At 42.9% G+C, this 14,711-nt stretch overlaps 2 protein-coding genes across 6 annotated transcripts; both read right to left on the reverse strand.

The window, feature by feature from the left end:
• Nucleotides 1-8,374, reverse strand: LOC105456776 (DNA topoisomerase 1). Of its 5 annotated transcripts, none has more exons than XM_011701069.1 (12): nucleotides 7,806-8,374; nucleotides 7,324-7,372; nucleotides 5,624-6,002; nucleotides 5,215-5,534; nucleotides 4,996-5,132; nucleotides 4,712-4,912; nucleotides 4,407-4,568; nucleotides 4,230-4,318; nucleotides 2,030-3,003; nucleotides 1,410-1,860; nucleotides 844-993; nucleotides 1-506 (listed from the first exon to the last, which is right to left on the reverse strand). In XM_011701069.1, the coding sequence occupies exons 1-12, from the start codon at nucleotides 7,845-7,847 to the stop codon at nucleotides 404-406; spliced, it is 3,057 nt and encodes a 1,018-aa protein (XP_011699371.1). In that variant the 5' UTR covers nucleotides 7,848-8,374; the 3' UTR covers nucleotides 1-403. The 5 variants fall into 5 exon arrangements, with proteins under 5 accessions (XP_011699371.1, XP_011699370.1, XP_011699372.1 ...); XM_011701068.1 differs by having other exon boundaries at nucleotides 4,407-4,583; XM_011701070.1 differs by lacking the exons at nucleotides 7,324-7,372; nucleotides 7,806-8,374 and adding an exon at nucleotides 6,902-6,920 and having other exon boundaries at nucleotides 4,407-4,583.
• A 1,128-nt stretch (nucleotides 8,375-9,502) lies between these two features.
• On the reverse strand, nucleotides 9,503-14,668 carry LOC105456777 (mRNA cap guanine-N7 methyltransferase). The gene is made up of 8 exons (XM_011701073.1): nucleotides 14,416-14,668; nucleotides 13,540-13,705; nucleotides 12,729-12,927; nucleotides 11,106-11,365; nucleotides 10,809-10,990; nucleotides 10,499-10,711; nucleotides 10,140-10,348; nucleotides 9,503-10,000 (listed from the first exon to the last, which is right to left on the reverse strand). Exons 1-8 carry the CDS (start codon nucleotides 14,478-14,480, stop codon nucleotides 9,921-9,923), a joined length of 1,374 nt encoding a protein of 457 aa, XP_011699375.1. The 5' UTR covers nucleotides 14,481-14,668; the 3' UTR covers nucleotides 9,503-9,920.
• Nucleotides 14,669-14,711: the final 43 nt, after the last annotated feature.

Below are 14,711 nucleotides of genomic sequence, written 5' to 3' on the forward strand. Positions count from 1 at the left end.
TTTTTTTTTTTAAATCGTACCGTAAGCGCGTTTTTGACAAAAGCTTCGGTACTCGGATCTGCGTATACGATTGAACGCCACTTTTTTTTTTAGATTATAATCGATCGTTGATTTAATGCGTACGCGACGCATGTCATTCTATACAAAATATGTTCCCACACTTTCACATTTATATATCGCGTTAAGTGTAAAAAAATTTGCTGTATCGTTTACACTGTCCTTTTTTTTCTTCTTTTTATCATTCCTTTTATCTTAATGTTAAGTTTCCGCCTTACAACAAAATTCACTAAATCCATCGTCAGCGGGAGGTGTGCTCCTCTCGTGGACCGATACGCGTTGGCGTTGGCGTTGACGGTGACGACGACGACGACGATGATGATGATGACGATGACGATCCGCGGGGTTAAAACACATAGTCGGGACCCGCCATGTCTATTGCCCATCGGAACTTGTCCCTCTGAGTCTTGTTGTAGATCTTCTCGATCGGGACATTGTGTTTCTTGCACCTGGGGAAGCGTAGAGATTTGTACAGACATGGAAGACGGAAATAGTGCGCGAAGCAAATATTATTAATATTAAATTTAAGGAAAGGAATTTAAGATATACAAAGCATAGAGATATGTATAGACATAGAAGACAAAAAGTGTGCTAAGCGAGTATTATCAATATTAAGGAAAGGAGTTCAAGATAAATATAATATCGATATTAGCAAAAAAATGTATCATACAGTAAATAAAATAAAAAGAAATTGCGGATGTATAAAATAAAAAAGTAAAACTCTGAAGGATATAAAATTAAAATAAGATAAAAAAAATTCGATAAAAGTATAAGATTAGTATTTACCATGCAACGGAAATTCTAGGATCGAGATAGTTCAGTTTGGAGGTACTCAGCGCGATCTCTTTATTCTCTTCTCGGTCGGTCGCCTGGACCTCCAGCTTCGTCAATTGATCCTTCAATCTTTCCAGTTGCTTCTTCTTCTTATCATATGCTCTGTAAAGTCAAGAGTAAAATGAACTCATGCACGCGAGCTGCACGAAAAAGTAATAAAAGAGTAATAAAAAAAATGTAAAAACCTGAGATACGTGCAAAACCACAAGTTTTATCACAGTTTAACTACGTTAAAAAAAAAAAAAAAAAATAAACAAACTCTAAAATAGACGAAGAATTTGTAAATAAATAAATCGAGTGCTTAAAACAGACTCTAAGTGAAACATCGTTTAAATAAAAATTTTAATGGTTAAAATAATTTGAAGCTATGTGTGTGTAAAATTCATAATAAATTAAATTTAAATTAATAATTTATAAGTATTTATAAGACATTTAATTTAAATTTGATTAGTTATTATAAATTTATTTTTAATTACTTATCGTATGTATAGAAAACGCGCAGAAAAAAAATAACGTACACTTTTTCCTTCACCGAGCCGTGTTTCGCGTCGCGTTTGGCATCCTTCACTTGCAGCTCGCACTCGCCTATCGCCTCTTTCTTCGCGTCAATCTTAGCCTTTAGATTCTCCATGGATTTCGCGTGTGTTTTTGGTACAGAACGCTGATGGTTACACAGTATGGCGACGGCGCGATTGGCTCGATTGTACGAGAGGATCTTCTCCGCCTCCGTCTCGTCCGGATCCGTCAGTTTGTCGAGCTGCTGCTGCAGCGTCCACGAAGCGTTGTAAGTTCTGAATACTTTGGCGGTCAGACCTTCCATCAGCTCGTTCAGATGCTTATTCATCACGGTGGTGTTGAGACGATCGAACAGATCGTCCCCGGGCGATTTGTTTTCCATGAAGAGCTGCAGATTCTTGAAGACGCGCTTCTCCACCGGCACCTCGTTGTAATATCGAATGGAATCTTTACCTGCGCGATTAATTAATTTCATAGAAATTAATTATATTGTAACTGTAAATTAATTATATTGAAACCCGCGTTATATTCTATTGTTATAATATTAAAAAAATAAAATAAAATACGCAATAGTTTTAATTATACTGATTGTGCATGACAATTACGACGATCCGATTATTACCTAAGAAATCAAACACGACGACGTATTCCCTGCCGTCCTTCTGCTCGTGCAGCTTGATATGCTCGACTCGCAGGGAGCAACAGCCCACGGTGTCCGCCTGATCCTCATCCTTCTCGTTGCCGGCCCTGAGCGCCAGCTTGTCGATGAAGTACAGGGCGACGGCCCGCTGCCGAATACGCATCTCCTTGCTTTTCCAGTCCTCCCGATACTCGGCGCGGATCTTGTCGATCGACTGCGCCAGCTTCCGCGCCGTCTCGTACTTCTGCCAATCCTTCTCGCCCTTGAGCTTGCTGGATGGATTCAGCATCACGTACTTCACCTGGCCCTGAATGTTCTCCGTCCAGGACGCGAGCCACGTGACGTTGGAGTCGTGCCGCACCTCCTTCCACTTGTGGCCGGGCGGCGGCTTCGGTATGTTCGAGTCCTTGGAGCAGTTGATCAGCACGTCCTCCGGCAGCACTCGCTTCTTCAGCTTGCCCATCTTGGGATGCTCGCCGCGGCCCCGGAACAGGCCGGGCGGCTCGATCTTGAAGTTACCGATCTTCTCCTTGTGGCCGTCGATCGTGCAGAAGCCGTACTCCTTCTGTATCTCCTCGTTCTTCTCCTTGATCTTCTGCTTCTCCTCCTTCGTCATCGCCTTGCGCTCCTCGCTCTTCTGCACGAAGTACGCGTGCATCTCCTTGAAGTTGCACTTGGCCAGATCGGTGATCCTGGCGCGCTCCGACTCGGTCATCACCTCCCGCCAGTCGTGGAAGAAGTTGTTGTTGAACGCGGCCTTGGTCGTGTAGTCGTGATCGAGCATGCGAGCGTAGAAGGTCGCCACCTCCTCCGTCTCCTCGCTCAGCTTCATCTCCTTGCCGTTGTAGTAGAACTTCACGTTGGGGGGTAAGGGTTCGTAGGGTGGCGCGAATACTGGTCCCTTGTGCTCCAAGTAATACCATTTCGTGCCATCGCTCTTCTTCTCTTCCTCCCACCTGCATTTTTATTAAATGACACGTGAAGAGATCATGCCAAACCTTAGGCTACGACGACATCATACATAATCTTTAATACACACGATTGAGTTATTCGGCTATAATTACTTGTATAACACTTACAATCTCTTTTTAATACTCAGCCTTATAATACACTTTCTAAAGATATCGAAAATACATGTAAGAATCATCTAATCATTTTTGATACTTAAAGTAAAAGTGATGGAAATAAACCTGGCACGAGTGACCCCAATCGTATGTAGTAAAAGAAAAAAATCTTTTAAAATCTTAAAATAATCCCAAATAATGCGACGTTTTAATAACGTCGAAAGACGTCTTAATAACGGCTCTAACGCCAATAAAACGTTATTGAAACGTCATCTTGTTACTTGGGATCGTGTTAAAAATTAAATATAAAAGAAATTAAGTACAAAAGAAAGTTTTTGTCGTTAAATTGTTAGAAATAATAAATAACGCATAAAGGGATGCGGAGTTGAATCTCAAAACGGAGTACGTGTTAGTACGTGAAAGTAGAAGAAAGCAGAGGATAAAAATTCCAACTCCGACGTTAAATTCGAGCGAACGTAACTCTGCAGACGTAACCTCAAAATCGACGGATCCGGTTTTGTTTTATAAACCGCGTAATTGCAGCCGCCTTCGAGATTCACTAAAAATCTCATTGGAAAACGGAGGAATACGCTTCTTACAAGACTCCGCATTGTATCCAGTCAATCGCATCTCTCGTTCGAGAATAAAACCGGGGGGAATTCGAGACGCCGTGAGGAAGCTCGGGTTACGCTGCGACATGTGATGTCTAATTTTCTCTTTTCAAACAACCAGAGAGACTTGTAATCTCTAGGAGACGGACGCTGCTATTGGATTACACGGACGCACGTGCACCGGAAGTGAGATTATGGGGAATTCACAATCCGCGCGACATCCAAAACAGTCTGTTCGTATCGCTTGCACCTTTTGTATTCGAAGATCTTCCGCCTTCTATCTACGCAACGCCCGGAATATACATTTATCTCGCCCCAAGTGCAAAAATTCGCGGGGATTTCGAGCAAATCTGGCACGAGCTTCCTAGGGACTTTAGATCACAGTACTACTTTTTATCTCTGGATATAAAAATCCACCCATTGAGGTTGCAAAAAAAAATAAAAGTTAGGGAAGAGCGCGTTCTCACGTGACCGTCTCCGCTACTGAACTGTACGAGTGTCCCATACCATTTCCAAACCTCCTGCTGCTCCTCTTGCTTCTTCTTCCTCGGACTGTCGCCTCCTGCGTTCATCTTCGTATTCTTCTTCTTTGGTTTCTACAAGAACGCGGAAACGTATTACTCTATGATCTGTCGTTTCAAACTCAGGGAAGAAATGTCGAAAAAAAAGAAAAAAATGTATTACCTGCATCTCCTCGGCCTCGGAATCGTCATCGTCCCCGTGTTTTCGCTTCTTCTTCTTGCTGGTCTTCTGGCTGGCAGCCGCTTTCTTGGATTTCTTGCGCGTCGACAGCGGAACGTCGTCGTCCTCGTCCAACTGGATTTTTCTCTTCACGTTCGGCGATACCTTAGATCTCGAATACTGTATCAATATATTTTAATTGAGTAACTTCTAAATTAAATAATTCTTCAACGGACACGCTGCTCCTGTTTACGCGTTTCTACATAACTATTCTTGAGTCCAACTATTGCGATCGAAACAAAATTTACCAATGGCTTGTCGTCATCCTCCGAGTCCGCTTCCGTCTTTAAGGTCGTGTTGTGGAGATCCGACAATCTGGTGTCATTTCCATCCGTCGAGTCCATACTGGCCTCCTCTTTGATCGGCTCGTCGTCGTCCTCCTCCTTGATGTAGAGCGGTCGCTCGCCACCGCTGTCGTCATCATCGTCCAACTCTTGCGACATAGGCTCCTGGCGAAAGAGGTCGGGGTATTCATTTCGTTTTACAATTTTTTCCCCGAAAACGATATAACCGCAAATAAAATTGCGCTCACCTCCTTTATCTCATTCTTAAGATTAACCATATTGTAGTGATACCCTTCGTTAATCGAATGATTCACCTTCACGTTCGGCTCTTCCTTCACTTTAACCTCCTCCTTATCCTTCTTCTCCTTCTCCTCGCGATGCTTAGCTGCAATTCAATTACGCACGATTACGGAGAGAACGTAGAATAAATATTTACATTGAATGTATTTAGATATCTTTCCGCTTACATTTGTCGTGGCGATGGCGATCCTTGTCTTTATCATGGCGATGCTTATCTCTGGACGAACTTTCTCTGTGCTTGTCTTTGTCCTTCTCGGAGGAGCGGTGCTTCTCCTTGTCGCCCGAAGAGTGCGAAGTGGAATGTCTATCCTTATCCTTCTCCGACGAGTGCTTCTTACCGTCCTTGTCCTTCGAGATACTCCGGTCCTTGTCCTTGTCGCGCGAGCTAGAGTTCAGGGAACTACTGTGTCTATGCCTATCCTTGTCCTTGCTCTTCGAGTCCTTGTCCTTGCTCGAACTGTCCTTGTCCTTTGAACTGCTGTGATGTCTGGAGGAAATACGTCGTCGTCAGACAAAAATTTCATCATCAATCAGCATCATTAGCAATATTTTATTAGACCTCTCTTTTCATTTTACCTGTCTTTGTCTTTAGAGCTCGAGCTCGATTTATGATGATGCTCCTTGTCCCTGCTCTTATCCTTATCCTTTTCCTTGTCCTTGCTGGACGAGCTGCTGCTCTTATGCTCCTTGTCCTTGCTAGACGAGGAACTCTTTCTATCCTTGTCTTTATCTTTGCTGCTATCATGCTTCTCCTTGTCCTTAACCGAACTGGAGCTATGTCTGTGCTTGTCCTTGTCCTTATCCCTGTGTTCACTTTTGTGATTCCTCTCCTTGTCCCTGCTCCGATCTTTGTCCTTGTGATCCGATTTGTGGGACCGCTCTCTGTCCTTGTCCCTGTGCTCCGATTTGTGCTCCCGTTTCTTATCGAAACCATTGGACATGCCATTGATATGATCTAGGAAAATTAAATACAGAATTGAAGTGCTATACTTCGAAGCGAGTCAAAAGATGGGAAAATTTAAAGGAATAAAAAAAAATAAAAAACTTAAAATTTTATTCAATTAATTTTAATCACATCGAAATATATAGAATATACTATGTCATTTATAAATTACTTTGTCCTTTTTATATGCTTGGCGTTGTGGCGCTGCCATGTCGCTTGATAATCAAACATTACATTGCTTAAAAATGATATCCTTCAAATGAAGACACTTTTGCAATCTCTCTCTCTCTCTCTCTTTCTGAAGTCTTTCATGGCTTGCAACATTTCAACTGTAATGTTTGCAATTCCTTTATGAATACTTAATGTTATAATATTGATGTTTCAAGTTTATCAATACTTCAACTTGCAAGAAGTCATGAGAAACTTCAGAGAGAGATTGCGAAAATGCATGCACTCAAGAGGAGGCCATTTGAACGATGTTATTTTCGAGATTTAATGCTCATTAAGGACATGGCAGCAACATCGCAGCGGCAAGTACATAAAAAGTATAAATTATAAATGGCATATGTGTTCTGATATTTTGATATAATTAAAATTAATTTCATCAAGTTTCCAACTATTTATTTTATCCCTTTAAATTTTTCTGTTCCTTTGGCTCACTCTGTATAAAAAATGTATCATTAATTTTATTCATATACATGAAAAAAACAAGCCTGTGTAATGAGAATTGTAAGATATATGAAGTATAATACAATAAAACATTAATTTAATAGTAAAAAGAATAACAAAATAAGGAGCAAATTTGGAGTAAGATTTAAAAAAGAGCAGAAACTCAAGTATCGAGAACATCTTCGGCTTAATCCGATTCGATCAATTTGTGCAATGAGATTTTTAGATGAAAAGAGATGCACCTGAATTTTTTCACAAAAAATTTAACAATCGAAAACTCGCGCGGTCTTTTAAAGCCTCCATTTCATGTGACTCATTTGTTTTGAAGAATCTTCACAGGTATCGTTCACCCACGCCGATCCTTATCTCCTGATCGACGGGATTTGCATTTTCTGGAGCCCCTTCCCGCTCCCGAGTTCTTCGTCGCCTCGAAAAAATCTCGAACTTTCGGTAGGATTCCTCGCGCGCGCGGGGAAATCGTGGGATCCCGCTCTCCTCGCCGGCGTTGCTTCCCCGTACGGGACGCGACACGTGTTCGATTCCCGCCGCCCCCCTCGCGCCCCGAGGTCGCGGTGAGTCCTCCGACCGATTTTATAATTCAACCGATTTCGATCGGCGCTCGCCTCGACGACGACGACGCGCGCCGAAAACGAAGAGAACTCACCACTGTGATTCCCGGAGACGCCGCCGCCGCTCTCCTTGGTCTTCCTCTCCTGAAACAGATGAGCACCCATTCAGCGCGCCGCGAGGCTTTTCAGGAACGCGAGCAGAAGGGTCGATCGCGCGTCCGTCAACGGAGTCCGAGACGAGTGTGTTCGAGCCACACGGAGGGGAGGAGCGACGTCCCTCTCTATCTCTCTCTCTCTCTGGCCGCCGTCCCTCGACTCGACTCGCCCGTCCGCCACGGTAGAGAACTTAGTCGCCAGACGCCATTTTGGGGACTTAGAAAAATTTCGCGTCGGCACACTCTTCGATCTCTTCGCGGCGCGGGACGGCGGCGGCCAAGAGAGAGAGAGAGAGAGGCGGCCGAGACGAGCGGCGCTCCCGCGGCGCGTTATTGCGCGCGGAAAAAGAAAGAAAAAATGCGCGGAAGACGGCGTCGGCCGCCGCTCGAGAGGAACGATCGAGAGAACGCGGTCCGCTTACCAGGTCCGCGTTCACCTGCGGCACCGCCTGCTCGAGCTCCATTTCTCCCCCGACACGCACAGCGGAACCTGCACACCGCGGCTGCCCAGCGGTGGGACTGGTGCGGCGCGAGACGGGACGACGACGGGACCCGCCGTGGTACAGCTGCGCCGTCGGGCACGGCGGCGGAAAGAGTGAGTGAGGCGGCGAGTTCCGTGGGCCGCGAGCGGATGGCTGGGGCGCACACGAGCGTGCACGAGCGGCACTCTCTCACGCACGCATACACACACGCGAAAAAACAGCTCCGACGTTTGCGTCCGCACGCGTCCGTCCGTCCCGTGAAGAGTATATGCTAGTCGTGGAGAGAAAGAGAGAGAGAGAGAGAGAGAGAGAGATAGAAAGAGCGACAGACGGGATGATAGAGAGTATGTGTGTGTGTGTGTGAGGGGGGAAGGAAAGACAGACGGCACTTCACTCCTACGACGGTCCGCAGCCGCGCGAGCGTCCGTCCGTCCCTTCCGAAGTCCGACGAACGACTCAACGGCAACGACTGTCCGTGGCGTGCGCGTCGCGATGGCGCGCAACCCAGTCTAAGTGCCAGAAACGCGCGACCACGCATGCGCCCGCTCCCCCACCCCTCCACCGCCCCGCTTGCGTCCGGCGAGGCGAGCGCGGCGCGGGGCCACCAGGCACCAGACGCCGGCAGACGCGATTCCCGATCGCGGCGAGACGATCTACGATCCGCGCCGATGCGACCCGATCCGTGCCGAGGGTGTCATTCACCGCGAGGTCGATTGAAACCGGTACGCGGGTCCCGCAGGCAGGGTTCAATACTCGACGCGAGGAAGACGGATTTAAAACTTCGCGGCCATGCGCGCGAAGATCCATGCATGAAATTTTATCGAAAGCGAAAGCTCGCTCAGATTGCACACTTCCGATCTTGATCGAGAAATCTGTTTTTTTTTCTTCCCCCTTTTTTTCTTCGCGGCGGAGATCTTCCTCTCTCGTGAGAATGATCGGGAAAGATGCGACTCTTCCAGAAACGGGGTCTACTCGAGGAGGGGGGTTAATCGCCGAGGATTTCAATTACAAATATCGCGTTGCGAGACACAGACGGAGGTATTGTATGTTCTTGATCGCCGCGGAAGCTCTCGGGACGCAAGAAACGCGATAATTTTGAAATGGCTCCGTACTTTTTTTTTCGCGGTTTCGCCGATTGGGAAGGACTAACTTTACACGAGATATTCCTTGTCGTCGCGAACCAATTCTTCTTTCGTTCGGTTCAAACTTCACGTTGGATGATCGAAACTCTGCAAAACTGCATTCGATTATTATATAAAGTGTGGCAATTTTTTAAGCAACGGCGCCAAAGAATTGTTACATTTTTTAATACATACATTTGAAAATAGGAAGAATGGTTGTTTTCGAAGCGTAGTTTTTGAGAAATGTGAATTAAAAGAATATTTACGTATCTTAAACAATGTTATTCTTGATGATGATAATAATTTATAGCATAATTATATAATACATAATTGTACTTTTAAATCTATCTGCAAATATATACAATTATAATATTATAATTATATTAATTATAATAATTATGTGTCATAATTATATAATAAATATAATAATTACAATATTATAATTATATTAATTATATTATAATATTCTAATATTCCATTTCTTAATGTCTTCGACACACAGTTTATAATGTTCAATTATATCTATATATATATATAATTCTTGATTAGGAATATGATACATTTTTCCCTGTCATTACTTAATTATCTGAAAACCACTCGTTTAAGAAATTAATGTAATCCAGGCTCTTATATTTCCTGATCTAAATCATTCGTGTAATACGGAAAAATTCCTTGCGATTCTAACGAATGGAATTTCCGCAAAATAAAAAATGTTATTTTCCAATAATCGAGCTTTTTAGCAATTTGGATAATATTTTTTACATGATTGTCGATATCTATAAAATGCACTGAAAGTGACTCTACTAGTATCACACGGATGACAGTGTCTGCCGTAAGCTAGATTACAACAACGAATAAAACCGTTTGTACAATTAAAGTAAACTGCATCAGTAAAAAAATCGTTCCTCGCTTCGATTTTCTCTATATTACGAAACTATGGCTTGACATACTCCGGCTTTCCATCGCTGTTCCAAACCGTCTTCATTTTTCGGAATGAAAACACCGCGTACAGTGCTGTAAAAAGATTCATTAGCGAATCGGATTTGTTCGGAATTCTTATCATTTTTCTTTTCATATATATACATATAATTCTTTTCAAATCTATATACATTTTCCGATTTTCCTCATGTTTAATTAAAATTCTTATACTCACAAGTGACTTCCCATTCCGACTGCGAGAGAGTGCCGATTTTACGATGATTCGCGGGCAGATTCTGCATGTATTCAACTGCATGCTGATAGTCCCGTTCCGCGTCGCCGAGTAGAGGCGATTCGTGATACGGCGGATAAGTTTCTAGTGCCTGCATATTTCCCAAAAGCGATCTACCCTCGTCTTTGAAACGCTCGTAAAAGTCCTCGAATCTGAATTGAAAAGAATTTTTTGCGATAACAAAAATTTTAATAATATAAAATTCATTTAAATAATATCTACTTAAATTTAATACATATACACGCAATAGTCACTTGAATAACGATTAATGATAGATTTTAGAGGTGTACCTTTCCTCTTACCTTTCAAACGACACTAATTCGAGACCGTACTTCAGCGCCAGCTTGCACAGCGTGGGCAGATGTACGAGGAATTCGGGGCAGTCGACCACACCGTCTAGATGAAAATTGTACTTCGCGCCGAAGAACGGCGGTCTCGTTTTGTCCTCGGACAAAAATTCAACGTTGTACACGTCGTTGCCGAATTTATTACCGTCGCAATTTTGCCACCTGGAACTGTCGAGAAAAAAAAAAGGTGAGCGTGCGCGCCCGCGCTATATTATTAAGGAGAAATACAAAGGCAGAGGAGGAGGAAGAACAAGAGGAAACGTACACCAAATCGTACGCGTCTGGAATGGTCCCGATAAAGTAGCCACCCGGCTTGAGGCTCTCGCTGGCATTCCGTAGCATGCACTCCGCCTGCGGCAAGGACTCGAAGCTGTAGTGGAAAGCGAACTGGCAGCTAACGAAGTCCAGCTGCACGCTGGGATCCGTGAACTTCTCCCTCAAACGAACCTGCAACATTCCTGATTAACAAAATTCCATTGACAAGTGCGTTGGAAGATGCTTGCCACATGGAATTTATTTAGCAGGCAACTTGCAAAGATGCAAGGACGGGGCGTCCCTCTACCTTTGTACAATCGGCCTGTATGAACTCCGCGCTGAAAATGGGCGCGAAACCTCTGTCCTTGGAGCCGTTCTTCTTCATCATGTCGTTGTACCGTTGCCGACACTGTTCCAGCGACACCTGCGCTATGTCCGCGCAGATCAGGTGCGAAATATTGGCCTTCTTCCACTTGAGAAGGTCCCCACCCTTACCGCAGCACATGTCCAAAACTCTGAGCGAAGCACCGAAACTTTTGCCTTGTCTCACTTTGACGACGTATTCATCTGATGAAAATTATACGAGGACTTTATTCATTGCAAGAACAACTGATCATTCAGATAAAAATAAAAAGAATTGACATAAAATCTCAATAATAGGACCAATAAGCCAATTTTAATGTCAAATTTTCTCATTGATAATGAATTAACGTCAGCAGTCCAAAAAGGAGCAAAATATTCATTTGCTCATTGTTTTCAAACTTTAATATTTATAATTATGATTAATTTCGATGTACTGAATAGATTGGAGGTAAAGCAATAGCCTATCGAAATTCGGATTCGATTCTCTCACATGTTCGAAATTTTAAGTAGAAAAATATTATAATTCCAATGTGTCAAAACCACAGATTTCAGAAATCTGTGGTTAAAACACAATATCTAAAGTCATAAATACACGCAATCCAAGATAACTTGGCAACGCATTGCGACACTAGACTTTTTAACACGTTCCGTGTCGCACCAATTTTAAATGATTTAATCACCACGCCGCGTGAATCACCGGTGACCCATGGTATTTGTTTATTTTTATTTTGTTAAATAGTAATTGTAGTTCATAATGGTTAAAAAGTTATTACAAAAATTATTTACAAGAATTATTATTTTAAAAAAAGGTCTAAGGTATATAAATCATCATACATTATGCTCCTATGCACGATATCAGAAATTATTTTGTTTTTTTTTTTTTTATAGCCGAGCTATTTCAAATGGCCTGAACAAAAAATCCAGTGCGAGTCACCGGTGACGCGAGCGTGTTAAAGGACAAAAATGCAAAGACAATAATATTGCATTCCGTGCGTCTTCGTTCATTAGGCCGGGCTTAGGTCATGTCGATCGAGAATATCGGCGTAAAACGCGACACCCAAAGATCGATCTTTTTAGCAACTTAAAGTTTGCTTGGCAATTCTTGAATGAATCAAACGGCTTTTTAAAAGAGATTTACAGTTTATAGTTTCGCATGCAATAAACATGTCGAGTTTTTCTTTCGCGAAGAAGAGCGCATCGTTCCTTCCTTTACGCGCGTGTTCGGCAGTGCGATCGTCTGCATCGAATGCAAATGCGGCAATAATAAATTCAAAAGTTTAAATCTAACATTTTATTGTAATACTGCTAATCAGTATTAAAATTGTTTGCGCTGCTTAAAATTCTCTAAACTTTTTGCACAAAACAGGAGAGAGAGAGAGAGAGAAAGCGATGATTCTGAATGCAAAAAGTGCAATCAGCACAAAGGGATATATTAATTGATTTTTGAAATCAATGATCAAGAAGAATTGGAATTATGCATTTGAAAAGAATGCAATTCCATATAGGCTCTTATTGGTCCTTTTATGATGTCACATCACTCGATTGGCGGCCAAAAATCAATAGTTACTTATAAGCATGCTTTTAATCCAGTTGTTGAAATTTCTCATGTACACGATACGGCTTTGATTTCTCTGCGAGAGGCCCTTTTCCTCGAGGGCATTGTAATGATCGGCTACCAGGACTGTATTGTCGATCTTGTCTACATCAGTCGCATCCTTATTCTTCTCATTATTTGATGTCGTTAAATCTGACGGAACGTTTGAACTCTGCAACAGAAAGTATATTAGCAAAACTTTTAGGATAGTATTATTCATAGTCTAAGCTTATGCTTAAGATCATCTTAATCCTAATTGATGTTGCTCTGGATTTGCTCCGAAATTTCCTTAAATACTTCCTGGCATTCATAGGTTCACTCAACAAAACTTTAAGTTAATGTATCTTTGCTGAAAATTGACATAATTAAATAATTTTTTTCCATTCCTTGGATTTTTCAAAATTATGGAAAATTGCAAAAAACATTTATTATCAATTTTTCATAATGCTATCTGGAAATTTGATGCATAACTGAAAAAAATGTCCTAGTCCACTTACAAATACCGATTAGATTATATTTAATAAAAATGAACAATTAGGACTCTTGAAATTGAAATAGTAATAAAAAAAAATGAGCTACTAAGACTGAGAATTGCATCAATGTTATTTTGACGTTAGCAAGACTTAAAATCAAAGAAGAGAAAAATTTGTGCATATGGCAAATGTAATATCAGCCTTAGGAGTTAGGATTGTGACCAGATTTAGGATATCAATTGAATATATAAGATCGGACGAATATTGCTCTTGGCATTCGCGAGGCAGTGACATAAAATGAAGTCACTCACAGACGAGGCATCTTCCTCAGCGTCGTGCTTCGCTGCTTTCGACGGCTGTTCGCGATCCGGCGATAGCTTGTGCTTCCTACTTTGAGGACTCCCTGCGTCCGTGTTTTTACTACTCGTCTCTGACTTCGCCGCGGTGGCACTGGACGTTTCACTCTCGCTAGTCTCGCTGGAAATCACAATTTGTTTCTTTTAGCTTCTTTACTTTATCCGTGTTCAAAACAAAAATTGCAATATGTCATGTGCAATGAAAATAAATTAACTGGTGGTCTCTCATAAAATCCATAAAATAGAAGCTTAAAATTATACGTTCGCCAACTAATTTGTAAAGGCCTTGTGTCCACAATACCGGAAAGTCTCATACATCAGATTGAGAGAGAATTGATCGATTCGAACGATCCGGGCCAATTGAATTGAATTTGCGATCGATCGATTCACCCTCCGTTCCTTTGAGATCTCAGATCAATTTCCAGCCTCGTGTGGCACCGTAAACGCAAGGCCAGCTTAAAAAATCTTAAAATCGGAACAACGGCACTTTGCCGAGAAACGGGAATACTCGAGCGATCGGCGAGCCAGTCAAATTCAGTGCTACAAAGGCTCGGAAATATTGAATTCGAAAAACAAAAAATATTAGGGCTCGCAGACGCAATGAAAGGCGCTAAGGAATAGGGGAACTGAATATCCGAAATCAGACAAGATCAAAGGCTCGGACAACGAGATTTTTCATCCTAATCCGACTCTTGCCTAATTTCCTATGTTCGATTCCTCGTTTCTCACTCCTCTCTCGTCGTGTCCGAGCCCTCATCGTTACACATTACATCGATGTCAACGATAAAGCGCGGGAGGATGAGAGAGAAAGAGAGAGAGAGAGAGAGATACCTCGCGTGCTGCTCCTTCTCCTCGGTCTCCTCCTCGGGTTTCTCCTCCGCGGGAAGTGCCGACATGTCGACGGCCGCGGCGAAACGACGTTGATTTTACCTCGCGCGAGAAGTCGTTCAGGATTTCGGGAAACGCGAGAGAACCGCGGGACCGTCACACACACACACACGCCAGTCTCACCACTGTGCAGCACGCCGCATTCGAGAACGCGCGAGCCGATCCGCGCTCGTCGCCGATGACGACGCGCTCTCGGCCGAGACGTACGGTTTAGTACGCCGCCGCCGAGGAGCGTCGCC

The sequence above is a fragment of the Wasmannia auropunctata genome, unplaced genomic scaffold (genome assembly GCF_000956235.1).
Source record: "Wasmannia auropunctata unplaced genomic scaffold, wasmannia.A_1.0 LD335556.1, whole genome shotgun sequence".
Taxonomy (NCBI): Eukaryota; Metazoa; Arthropoda; class Insecta; order Hymenoptera; family Formicidae; genus Wasmannia; species Wasmannia auropunctata.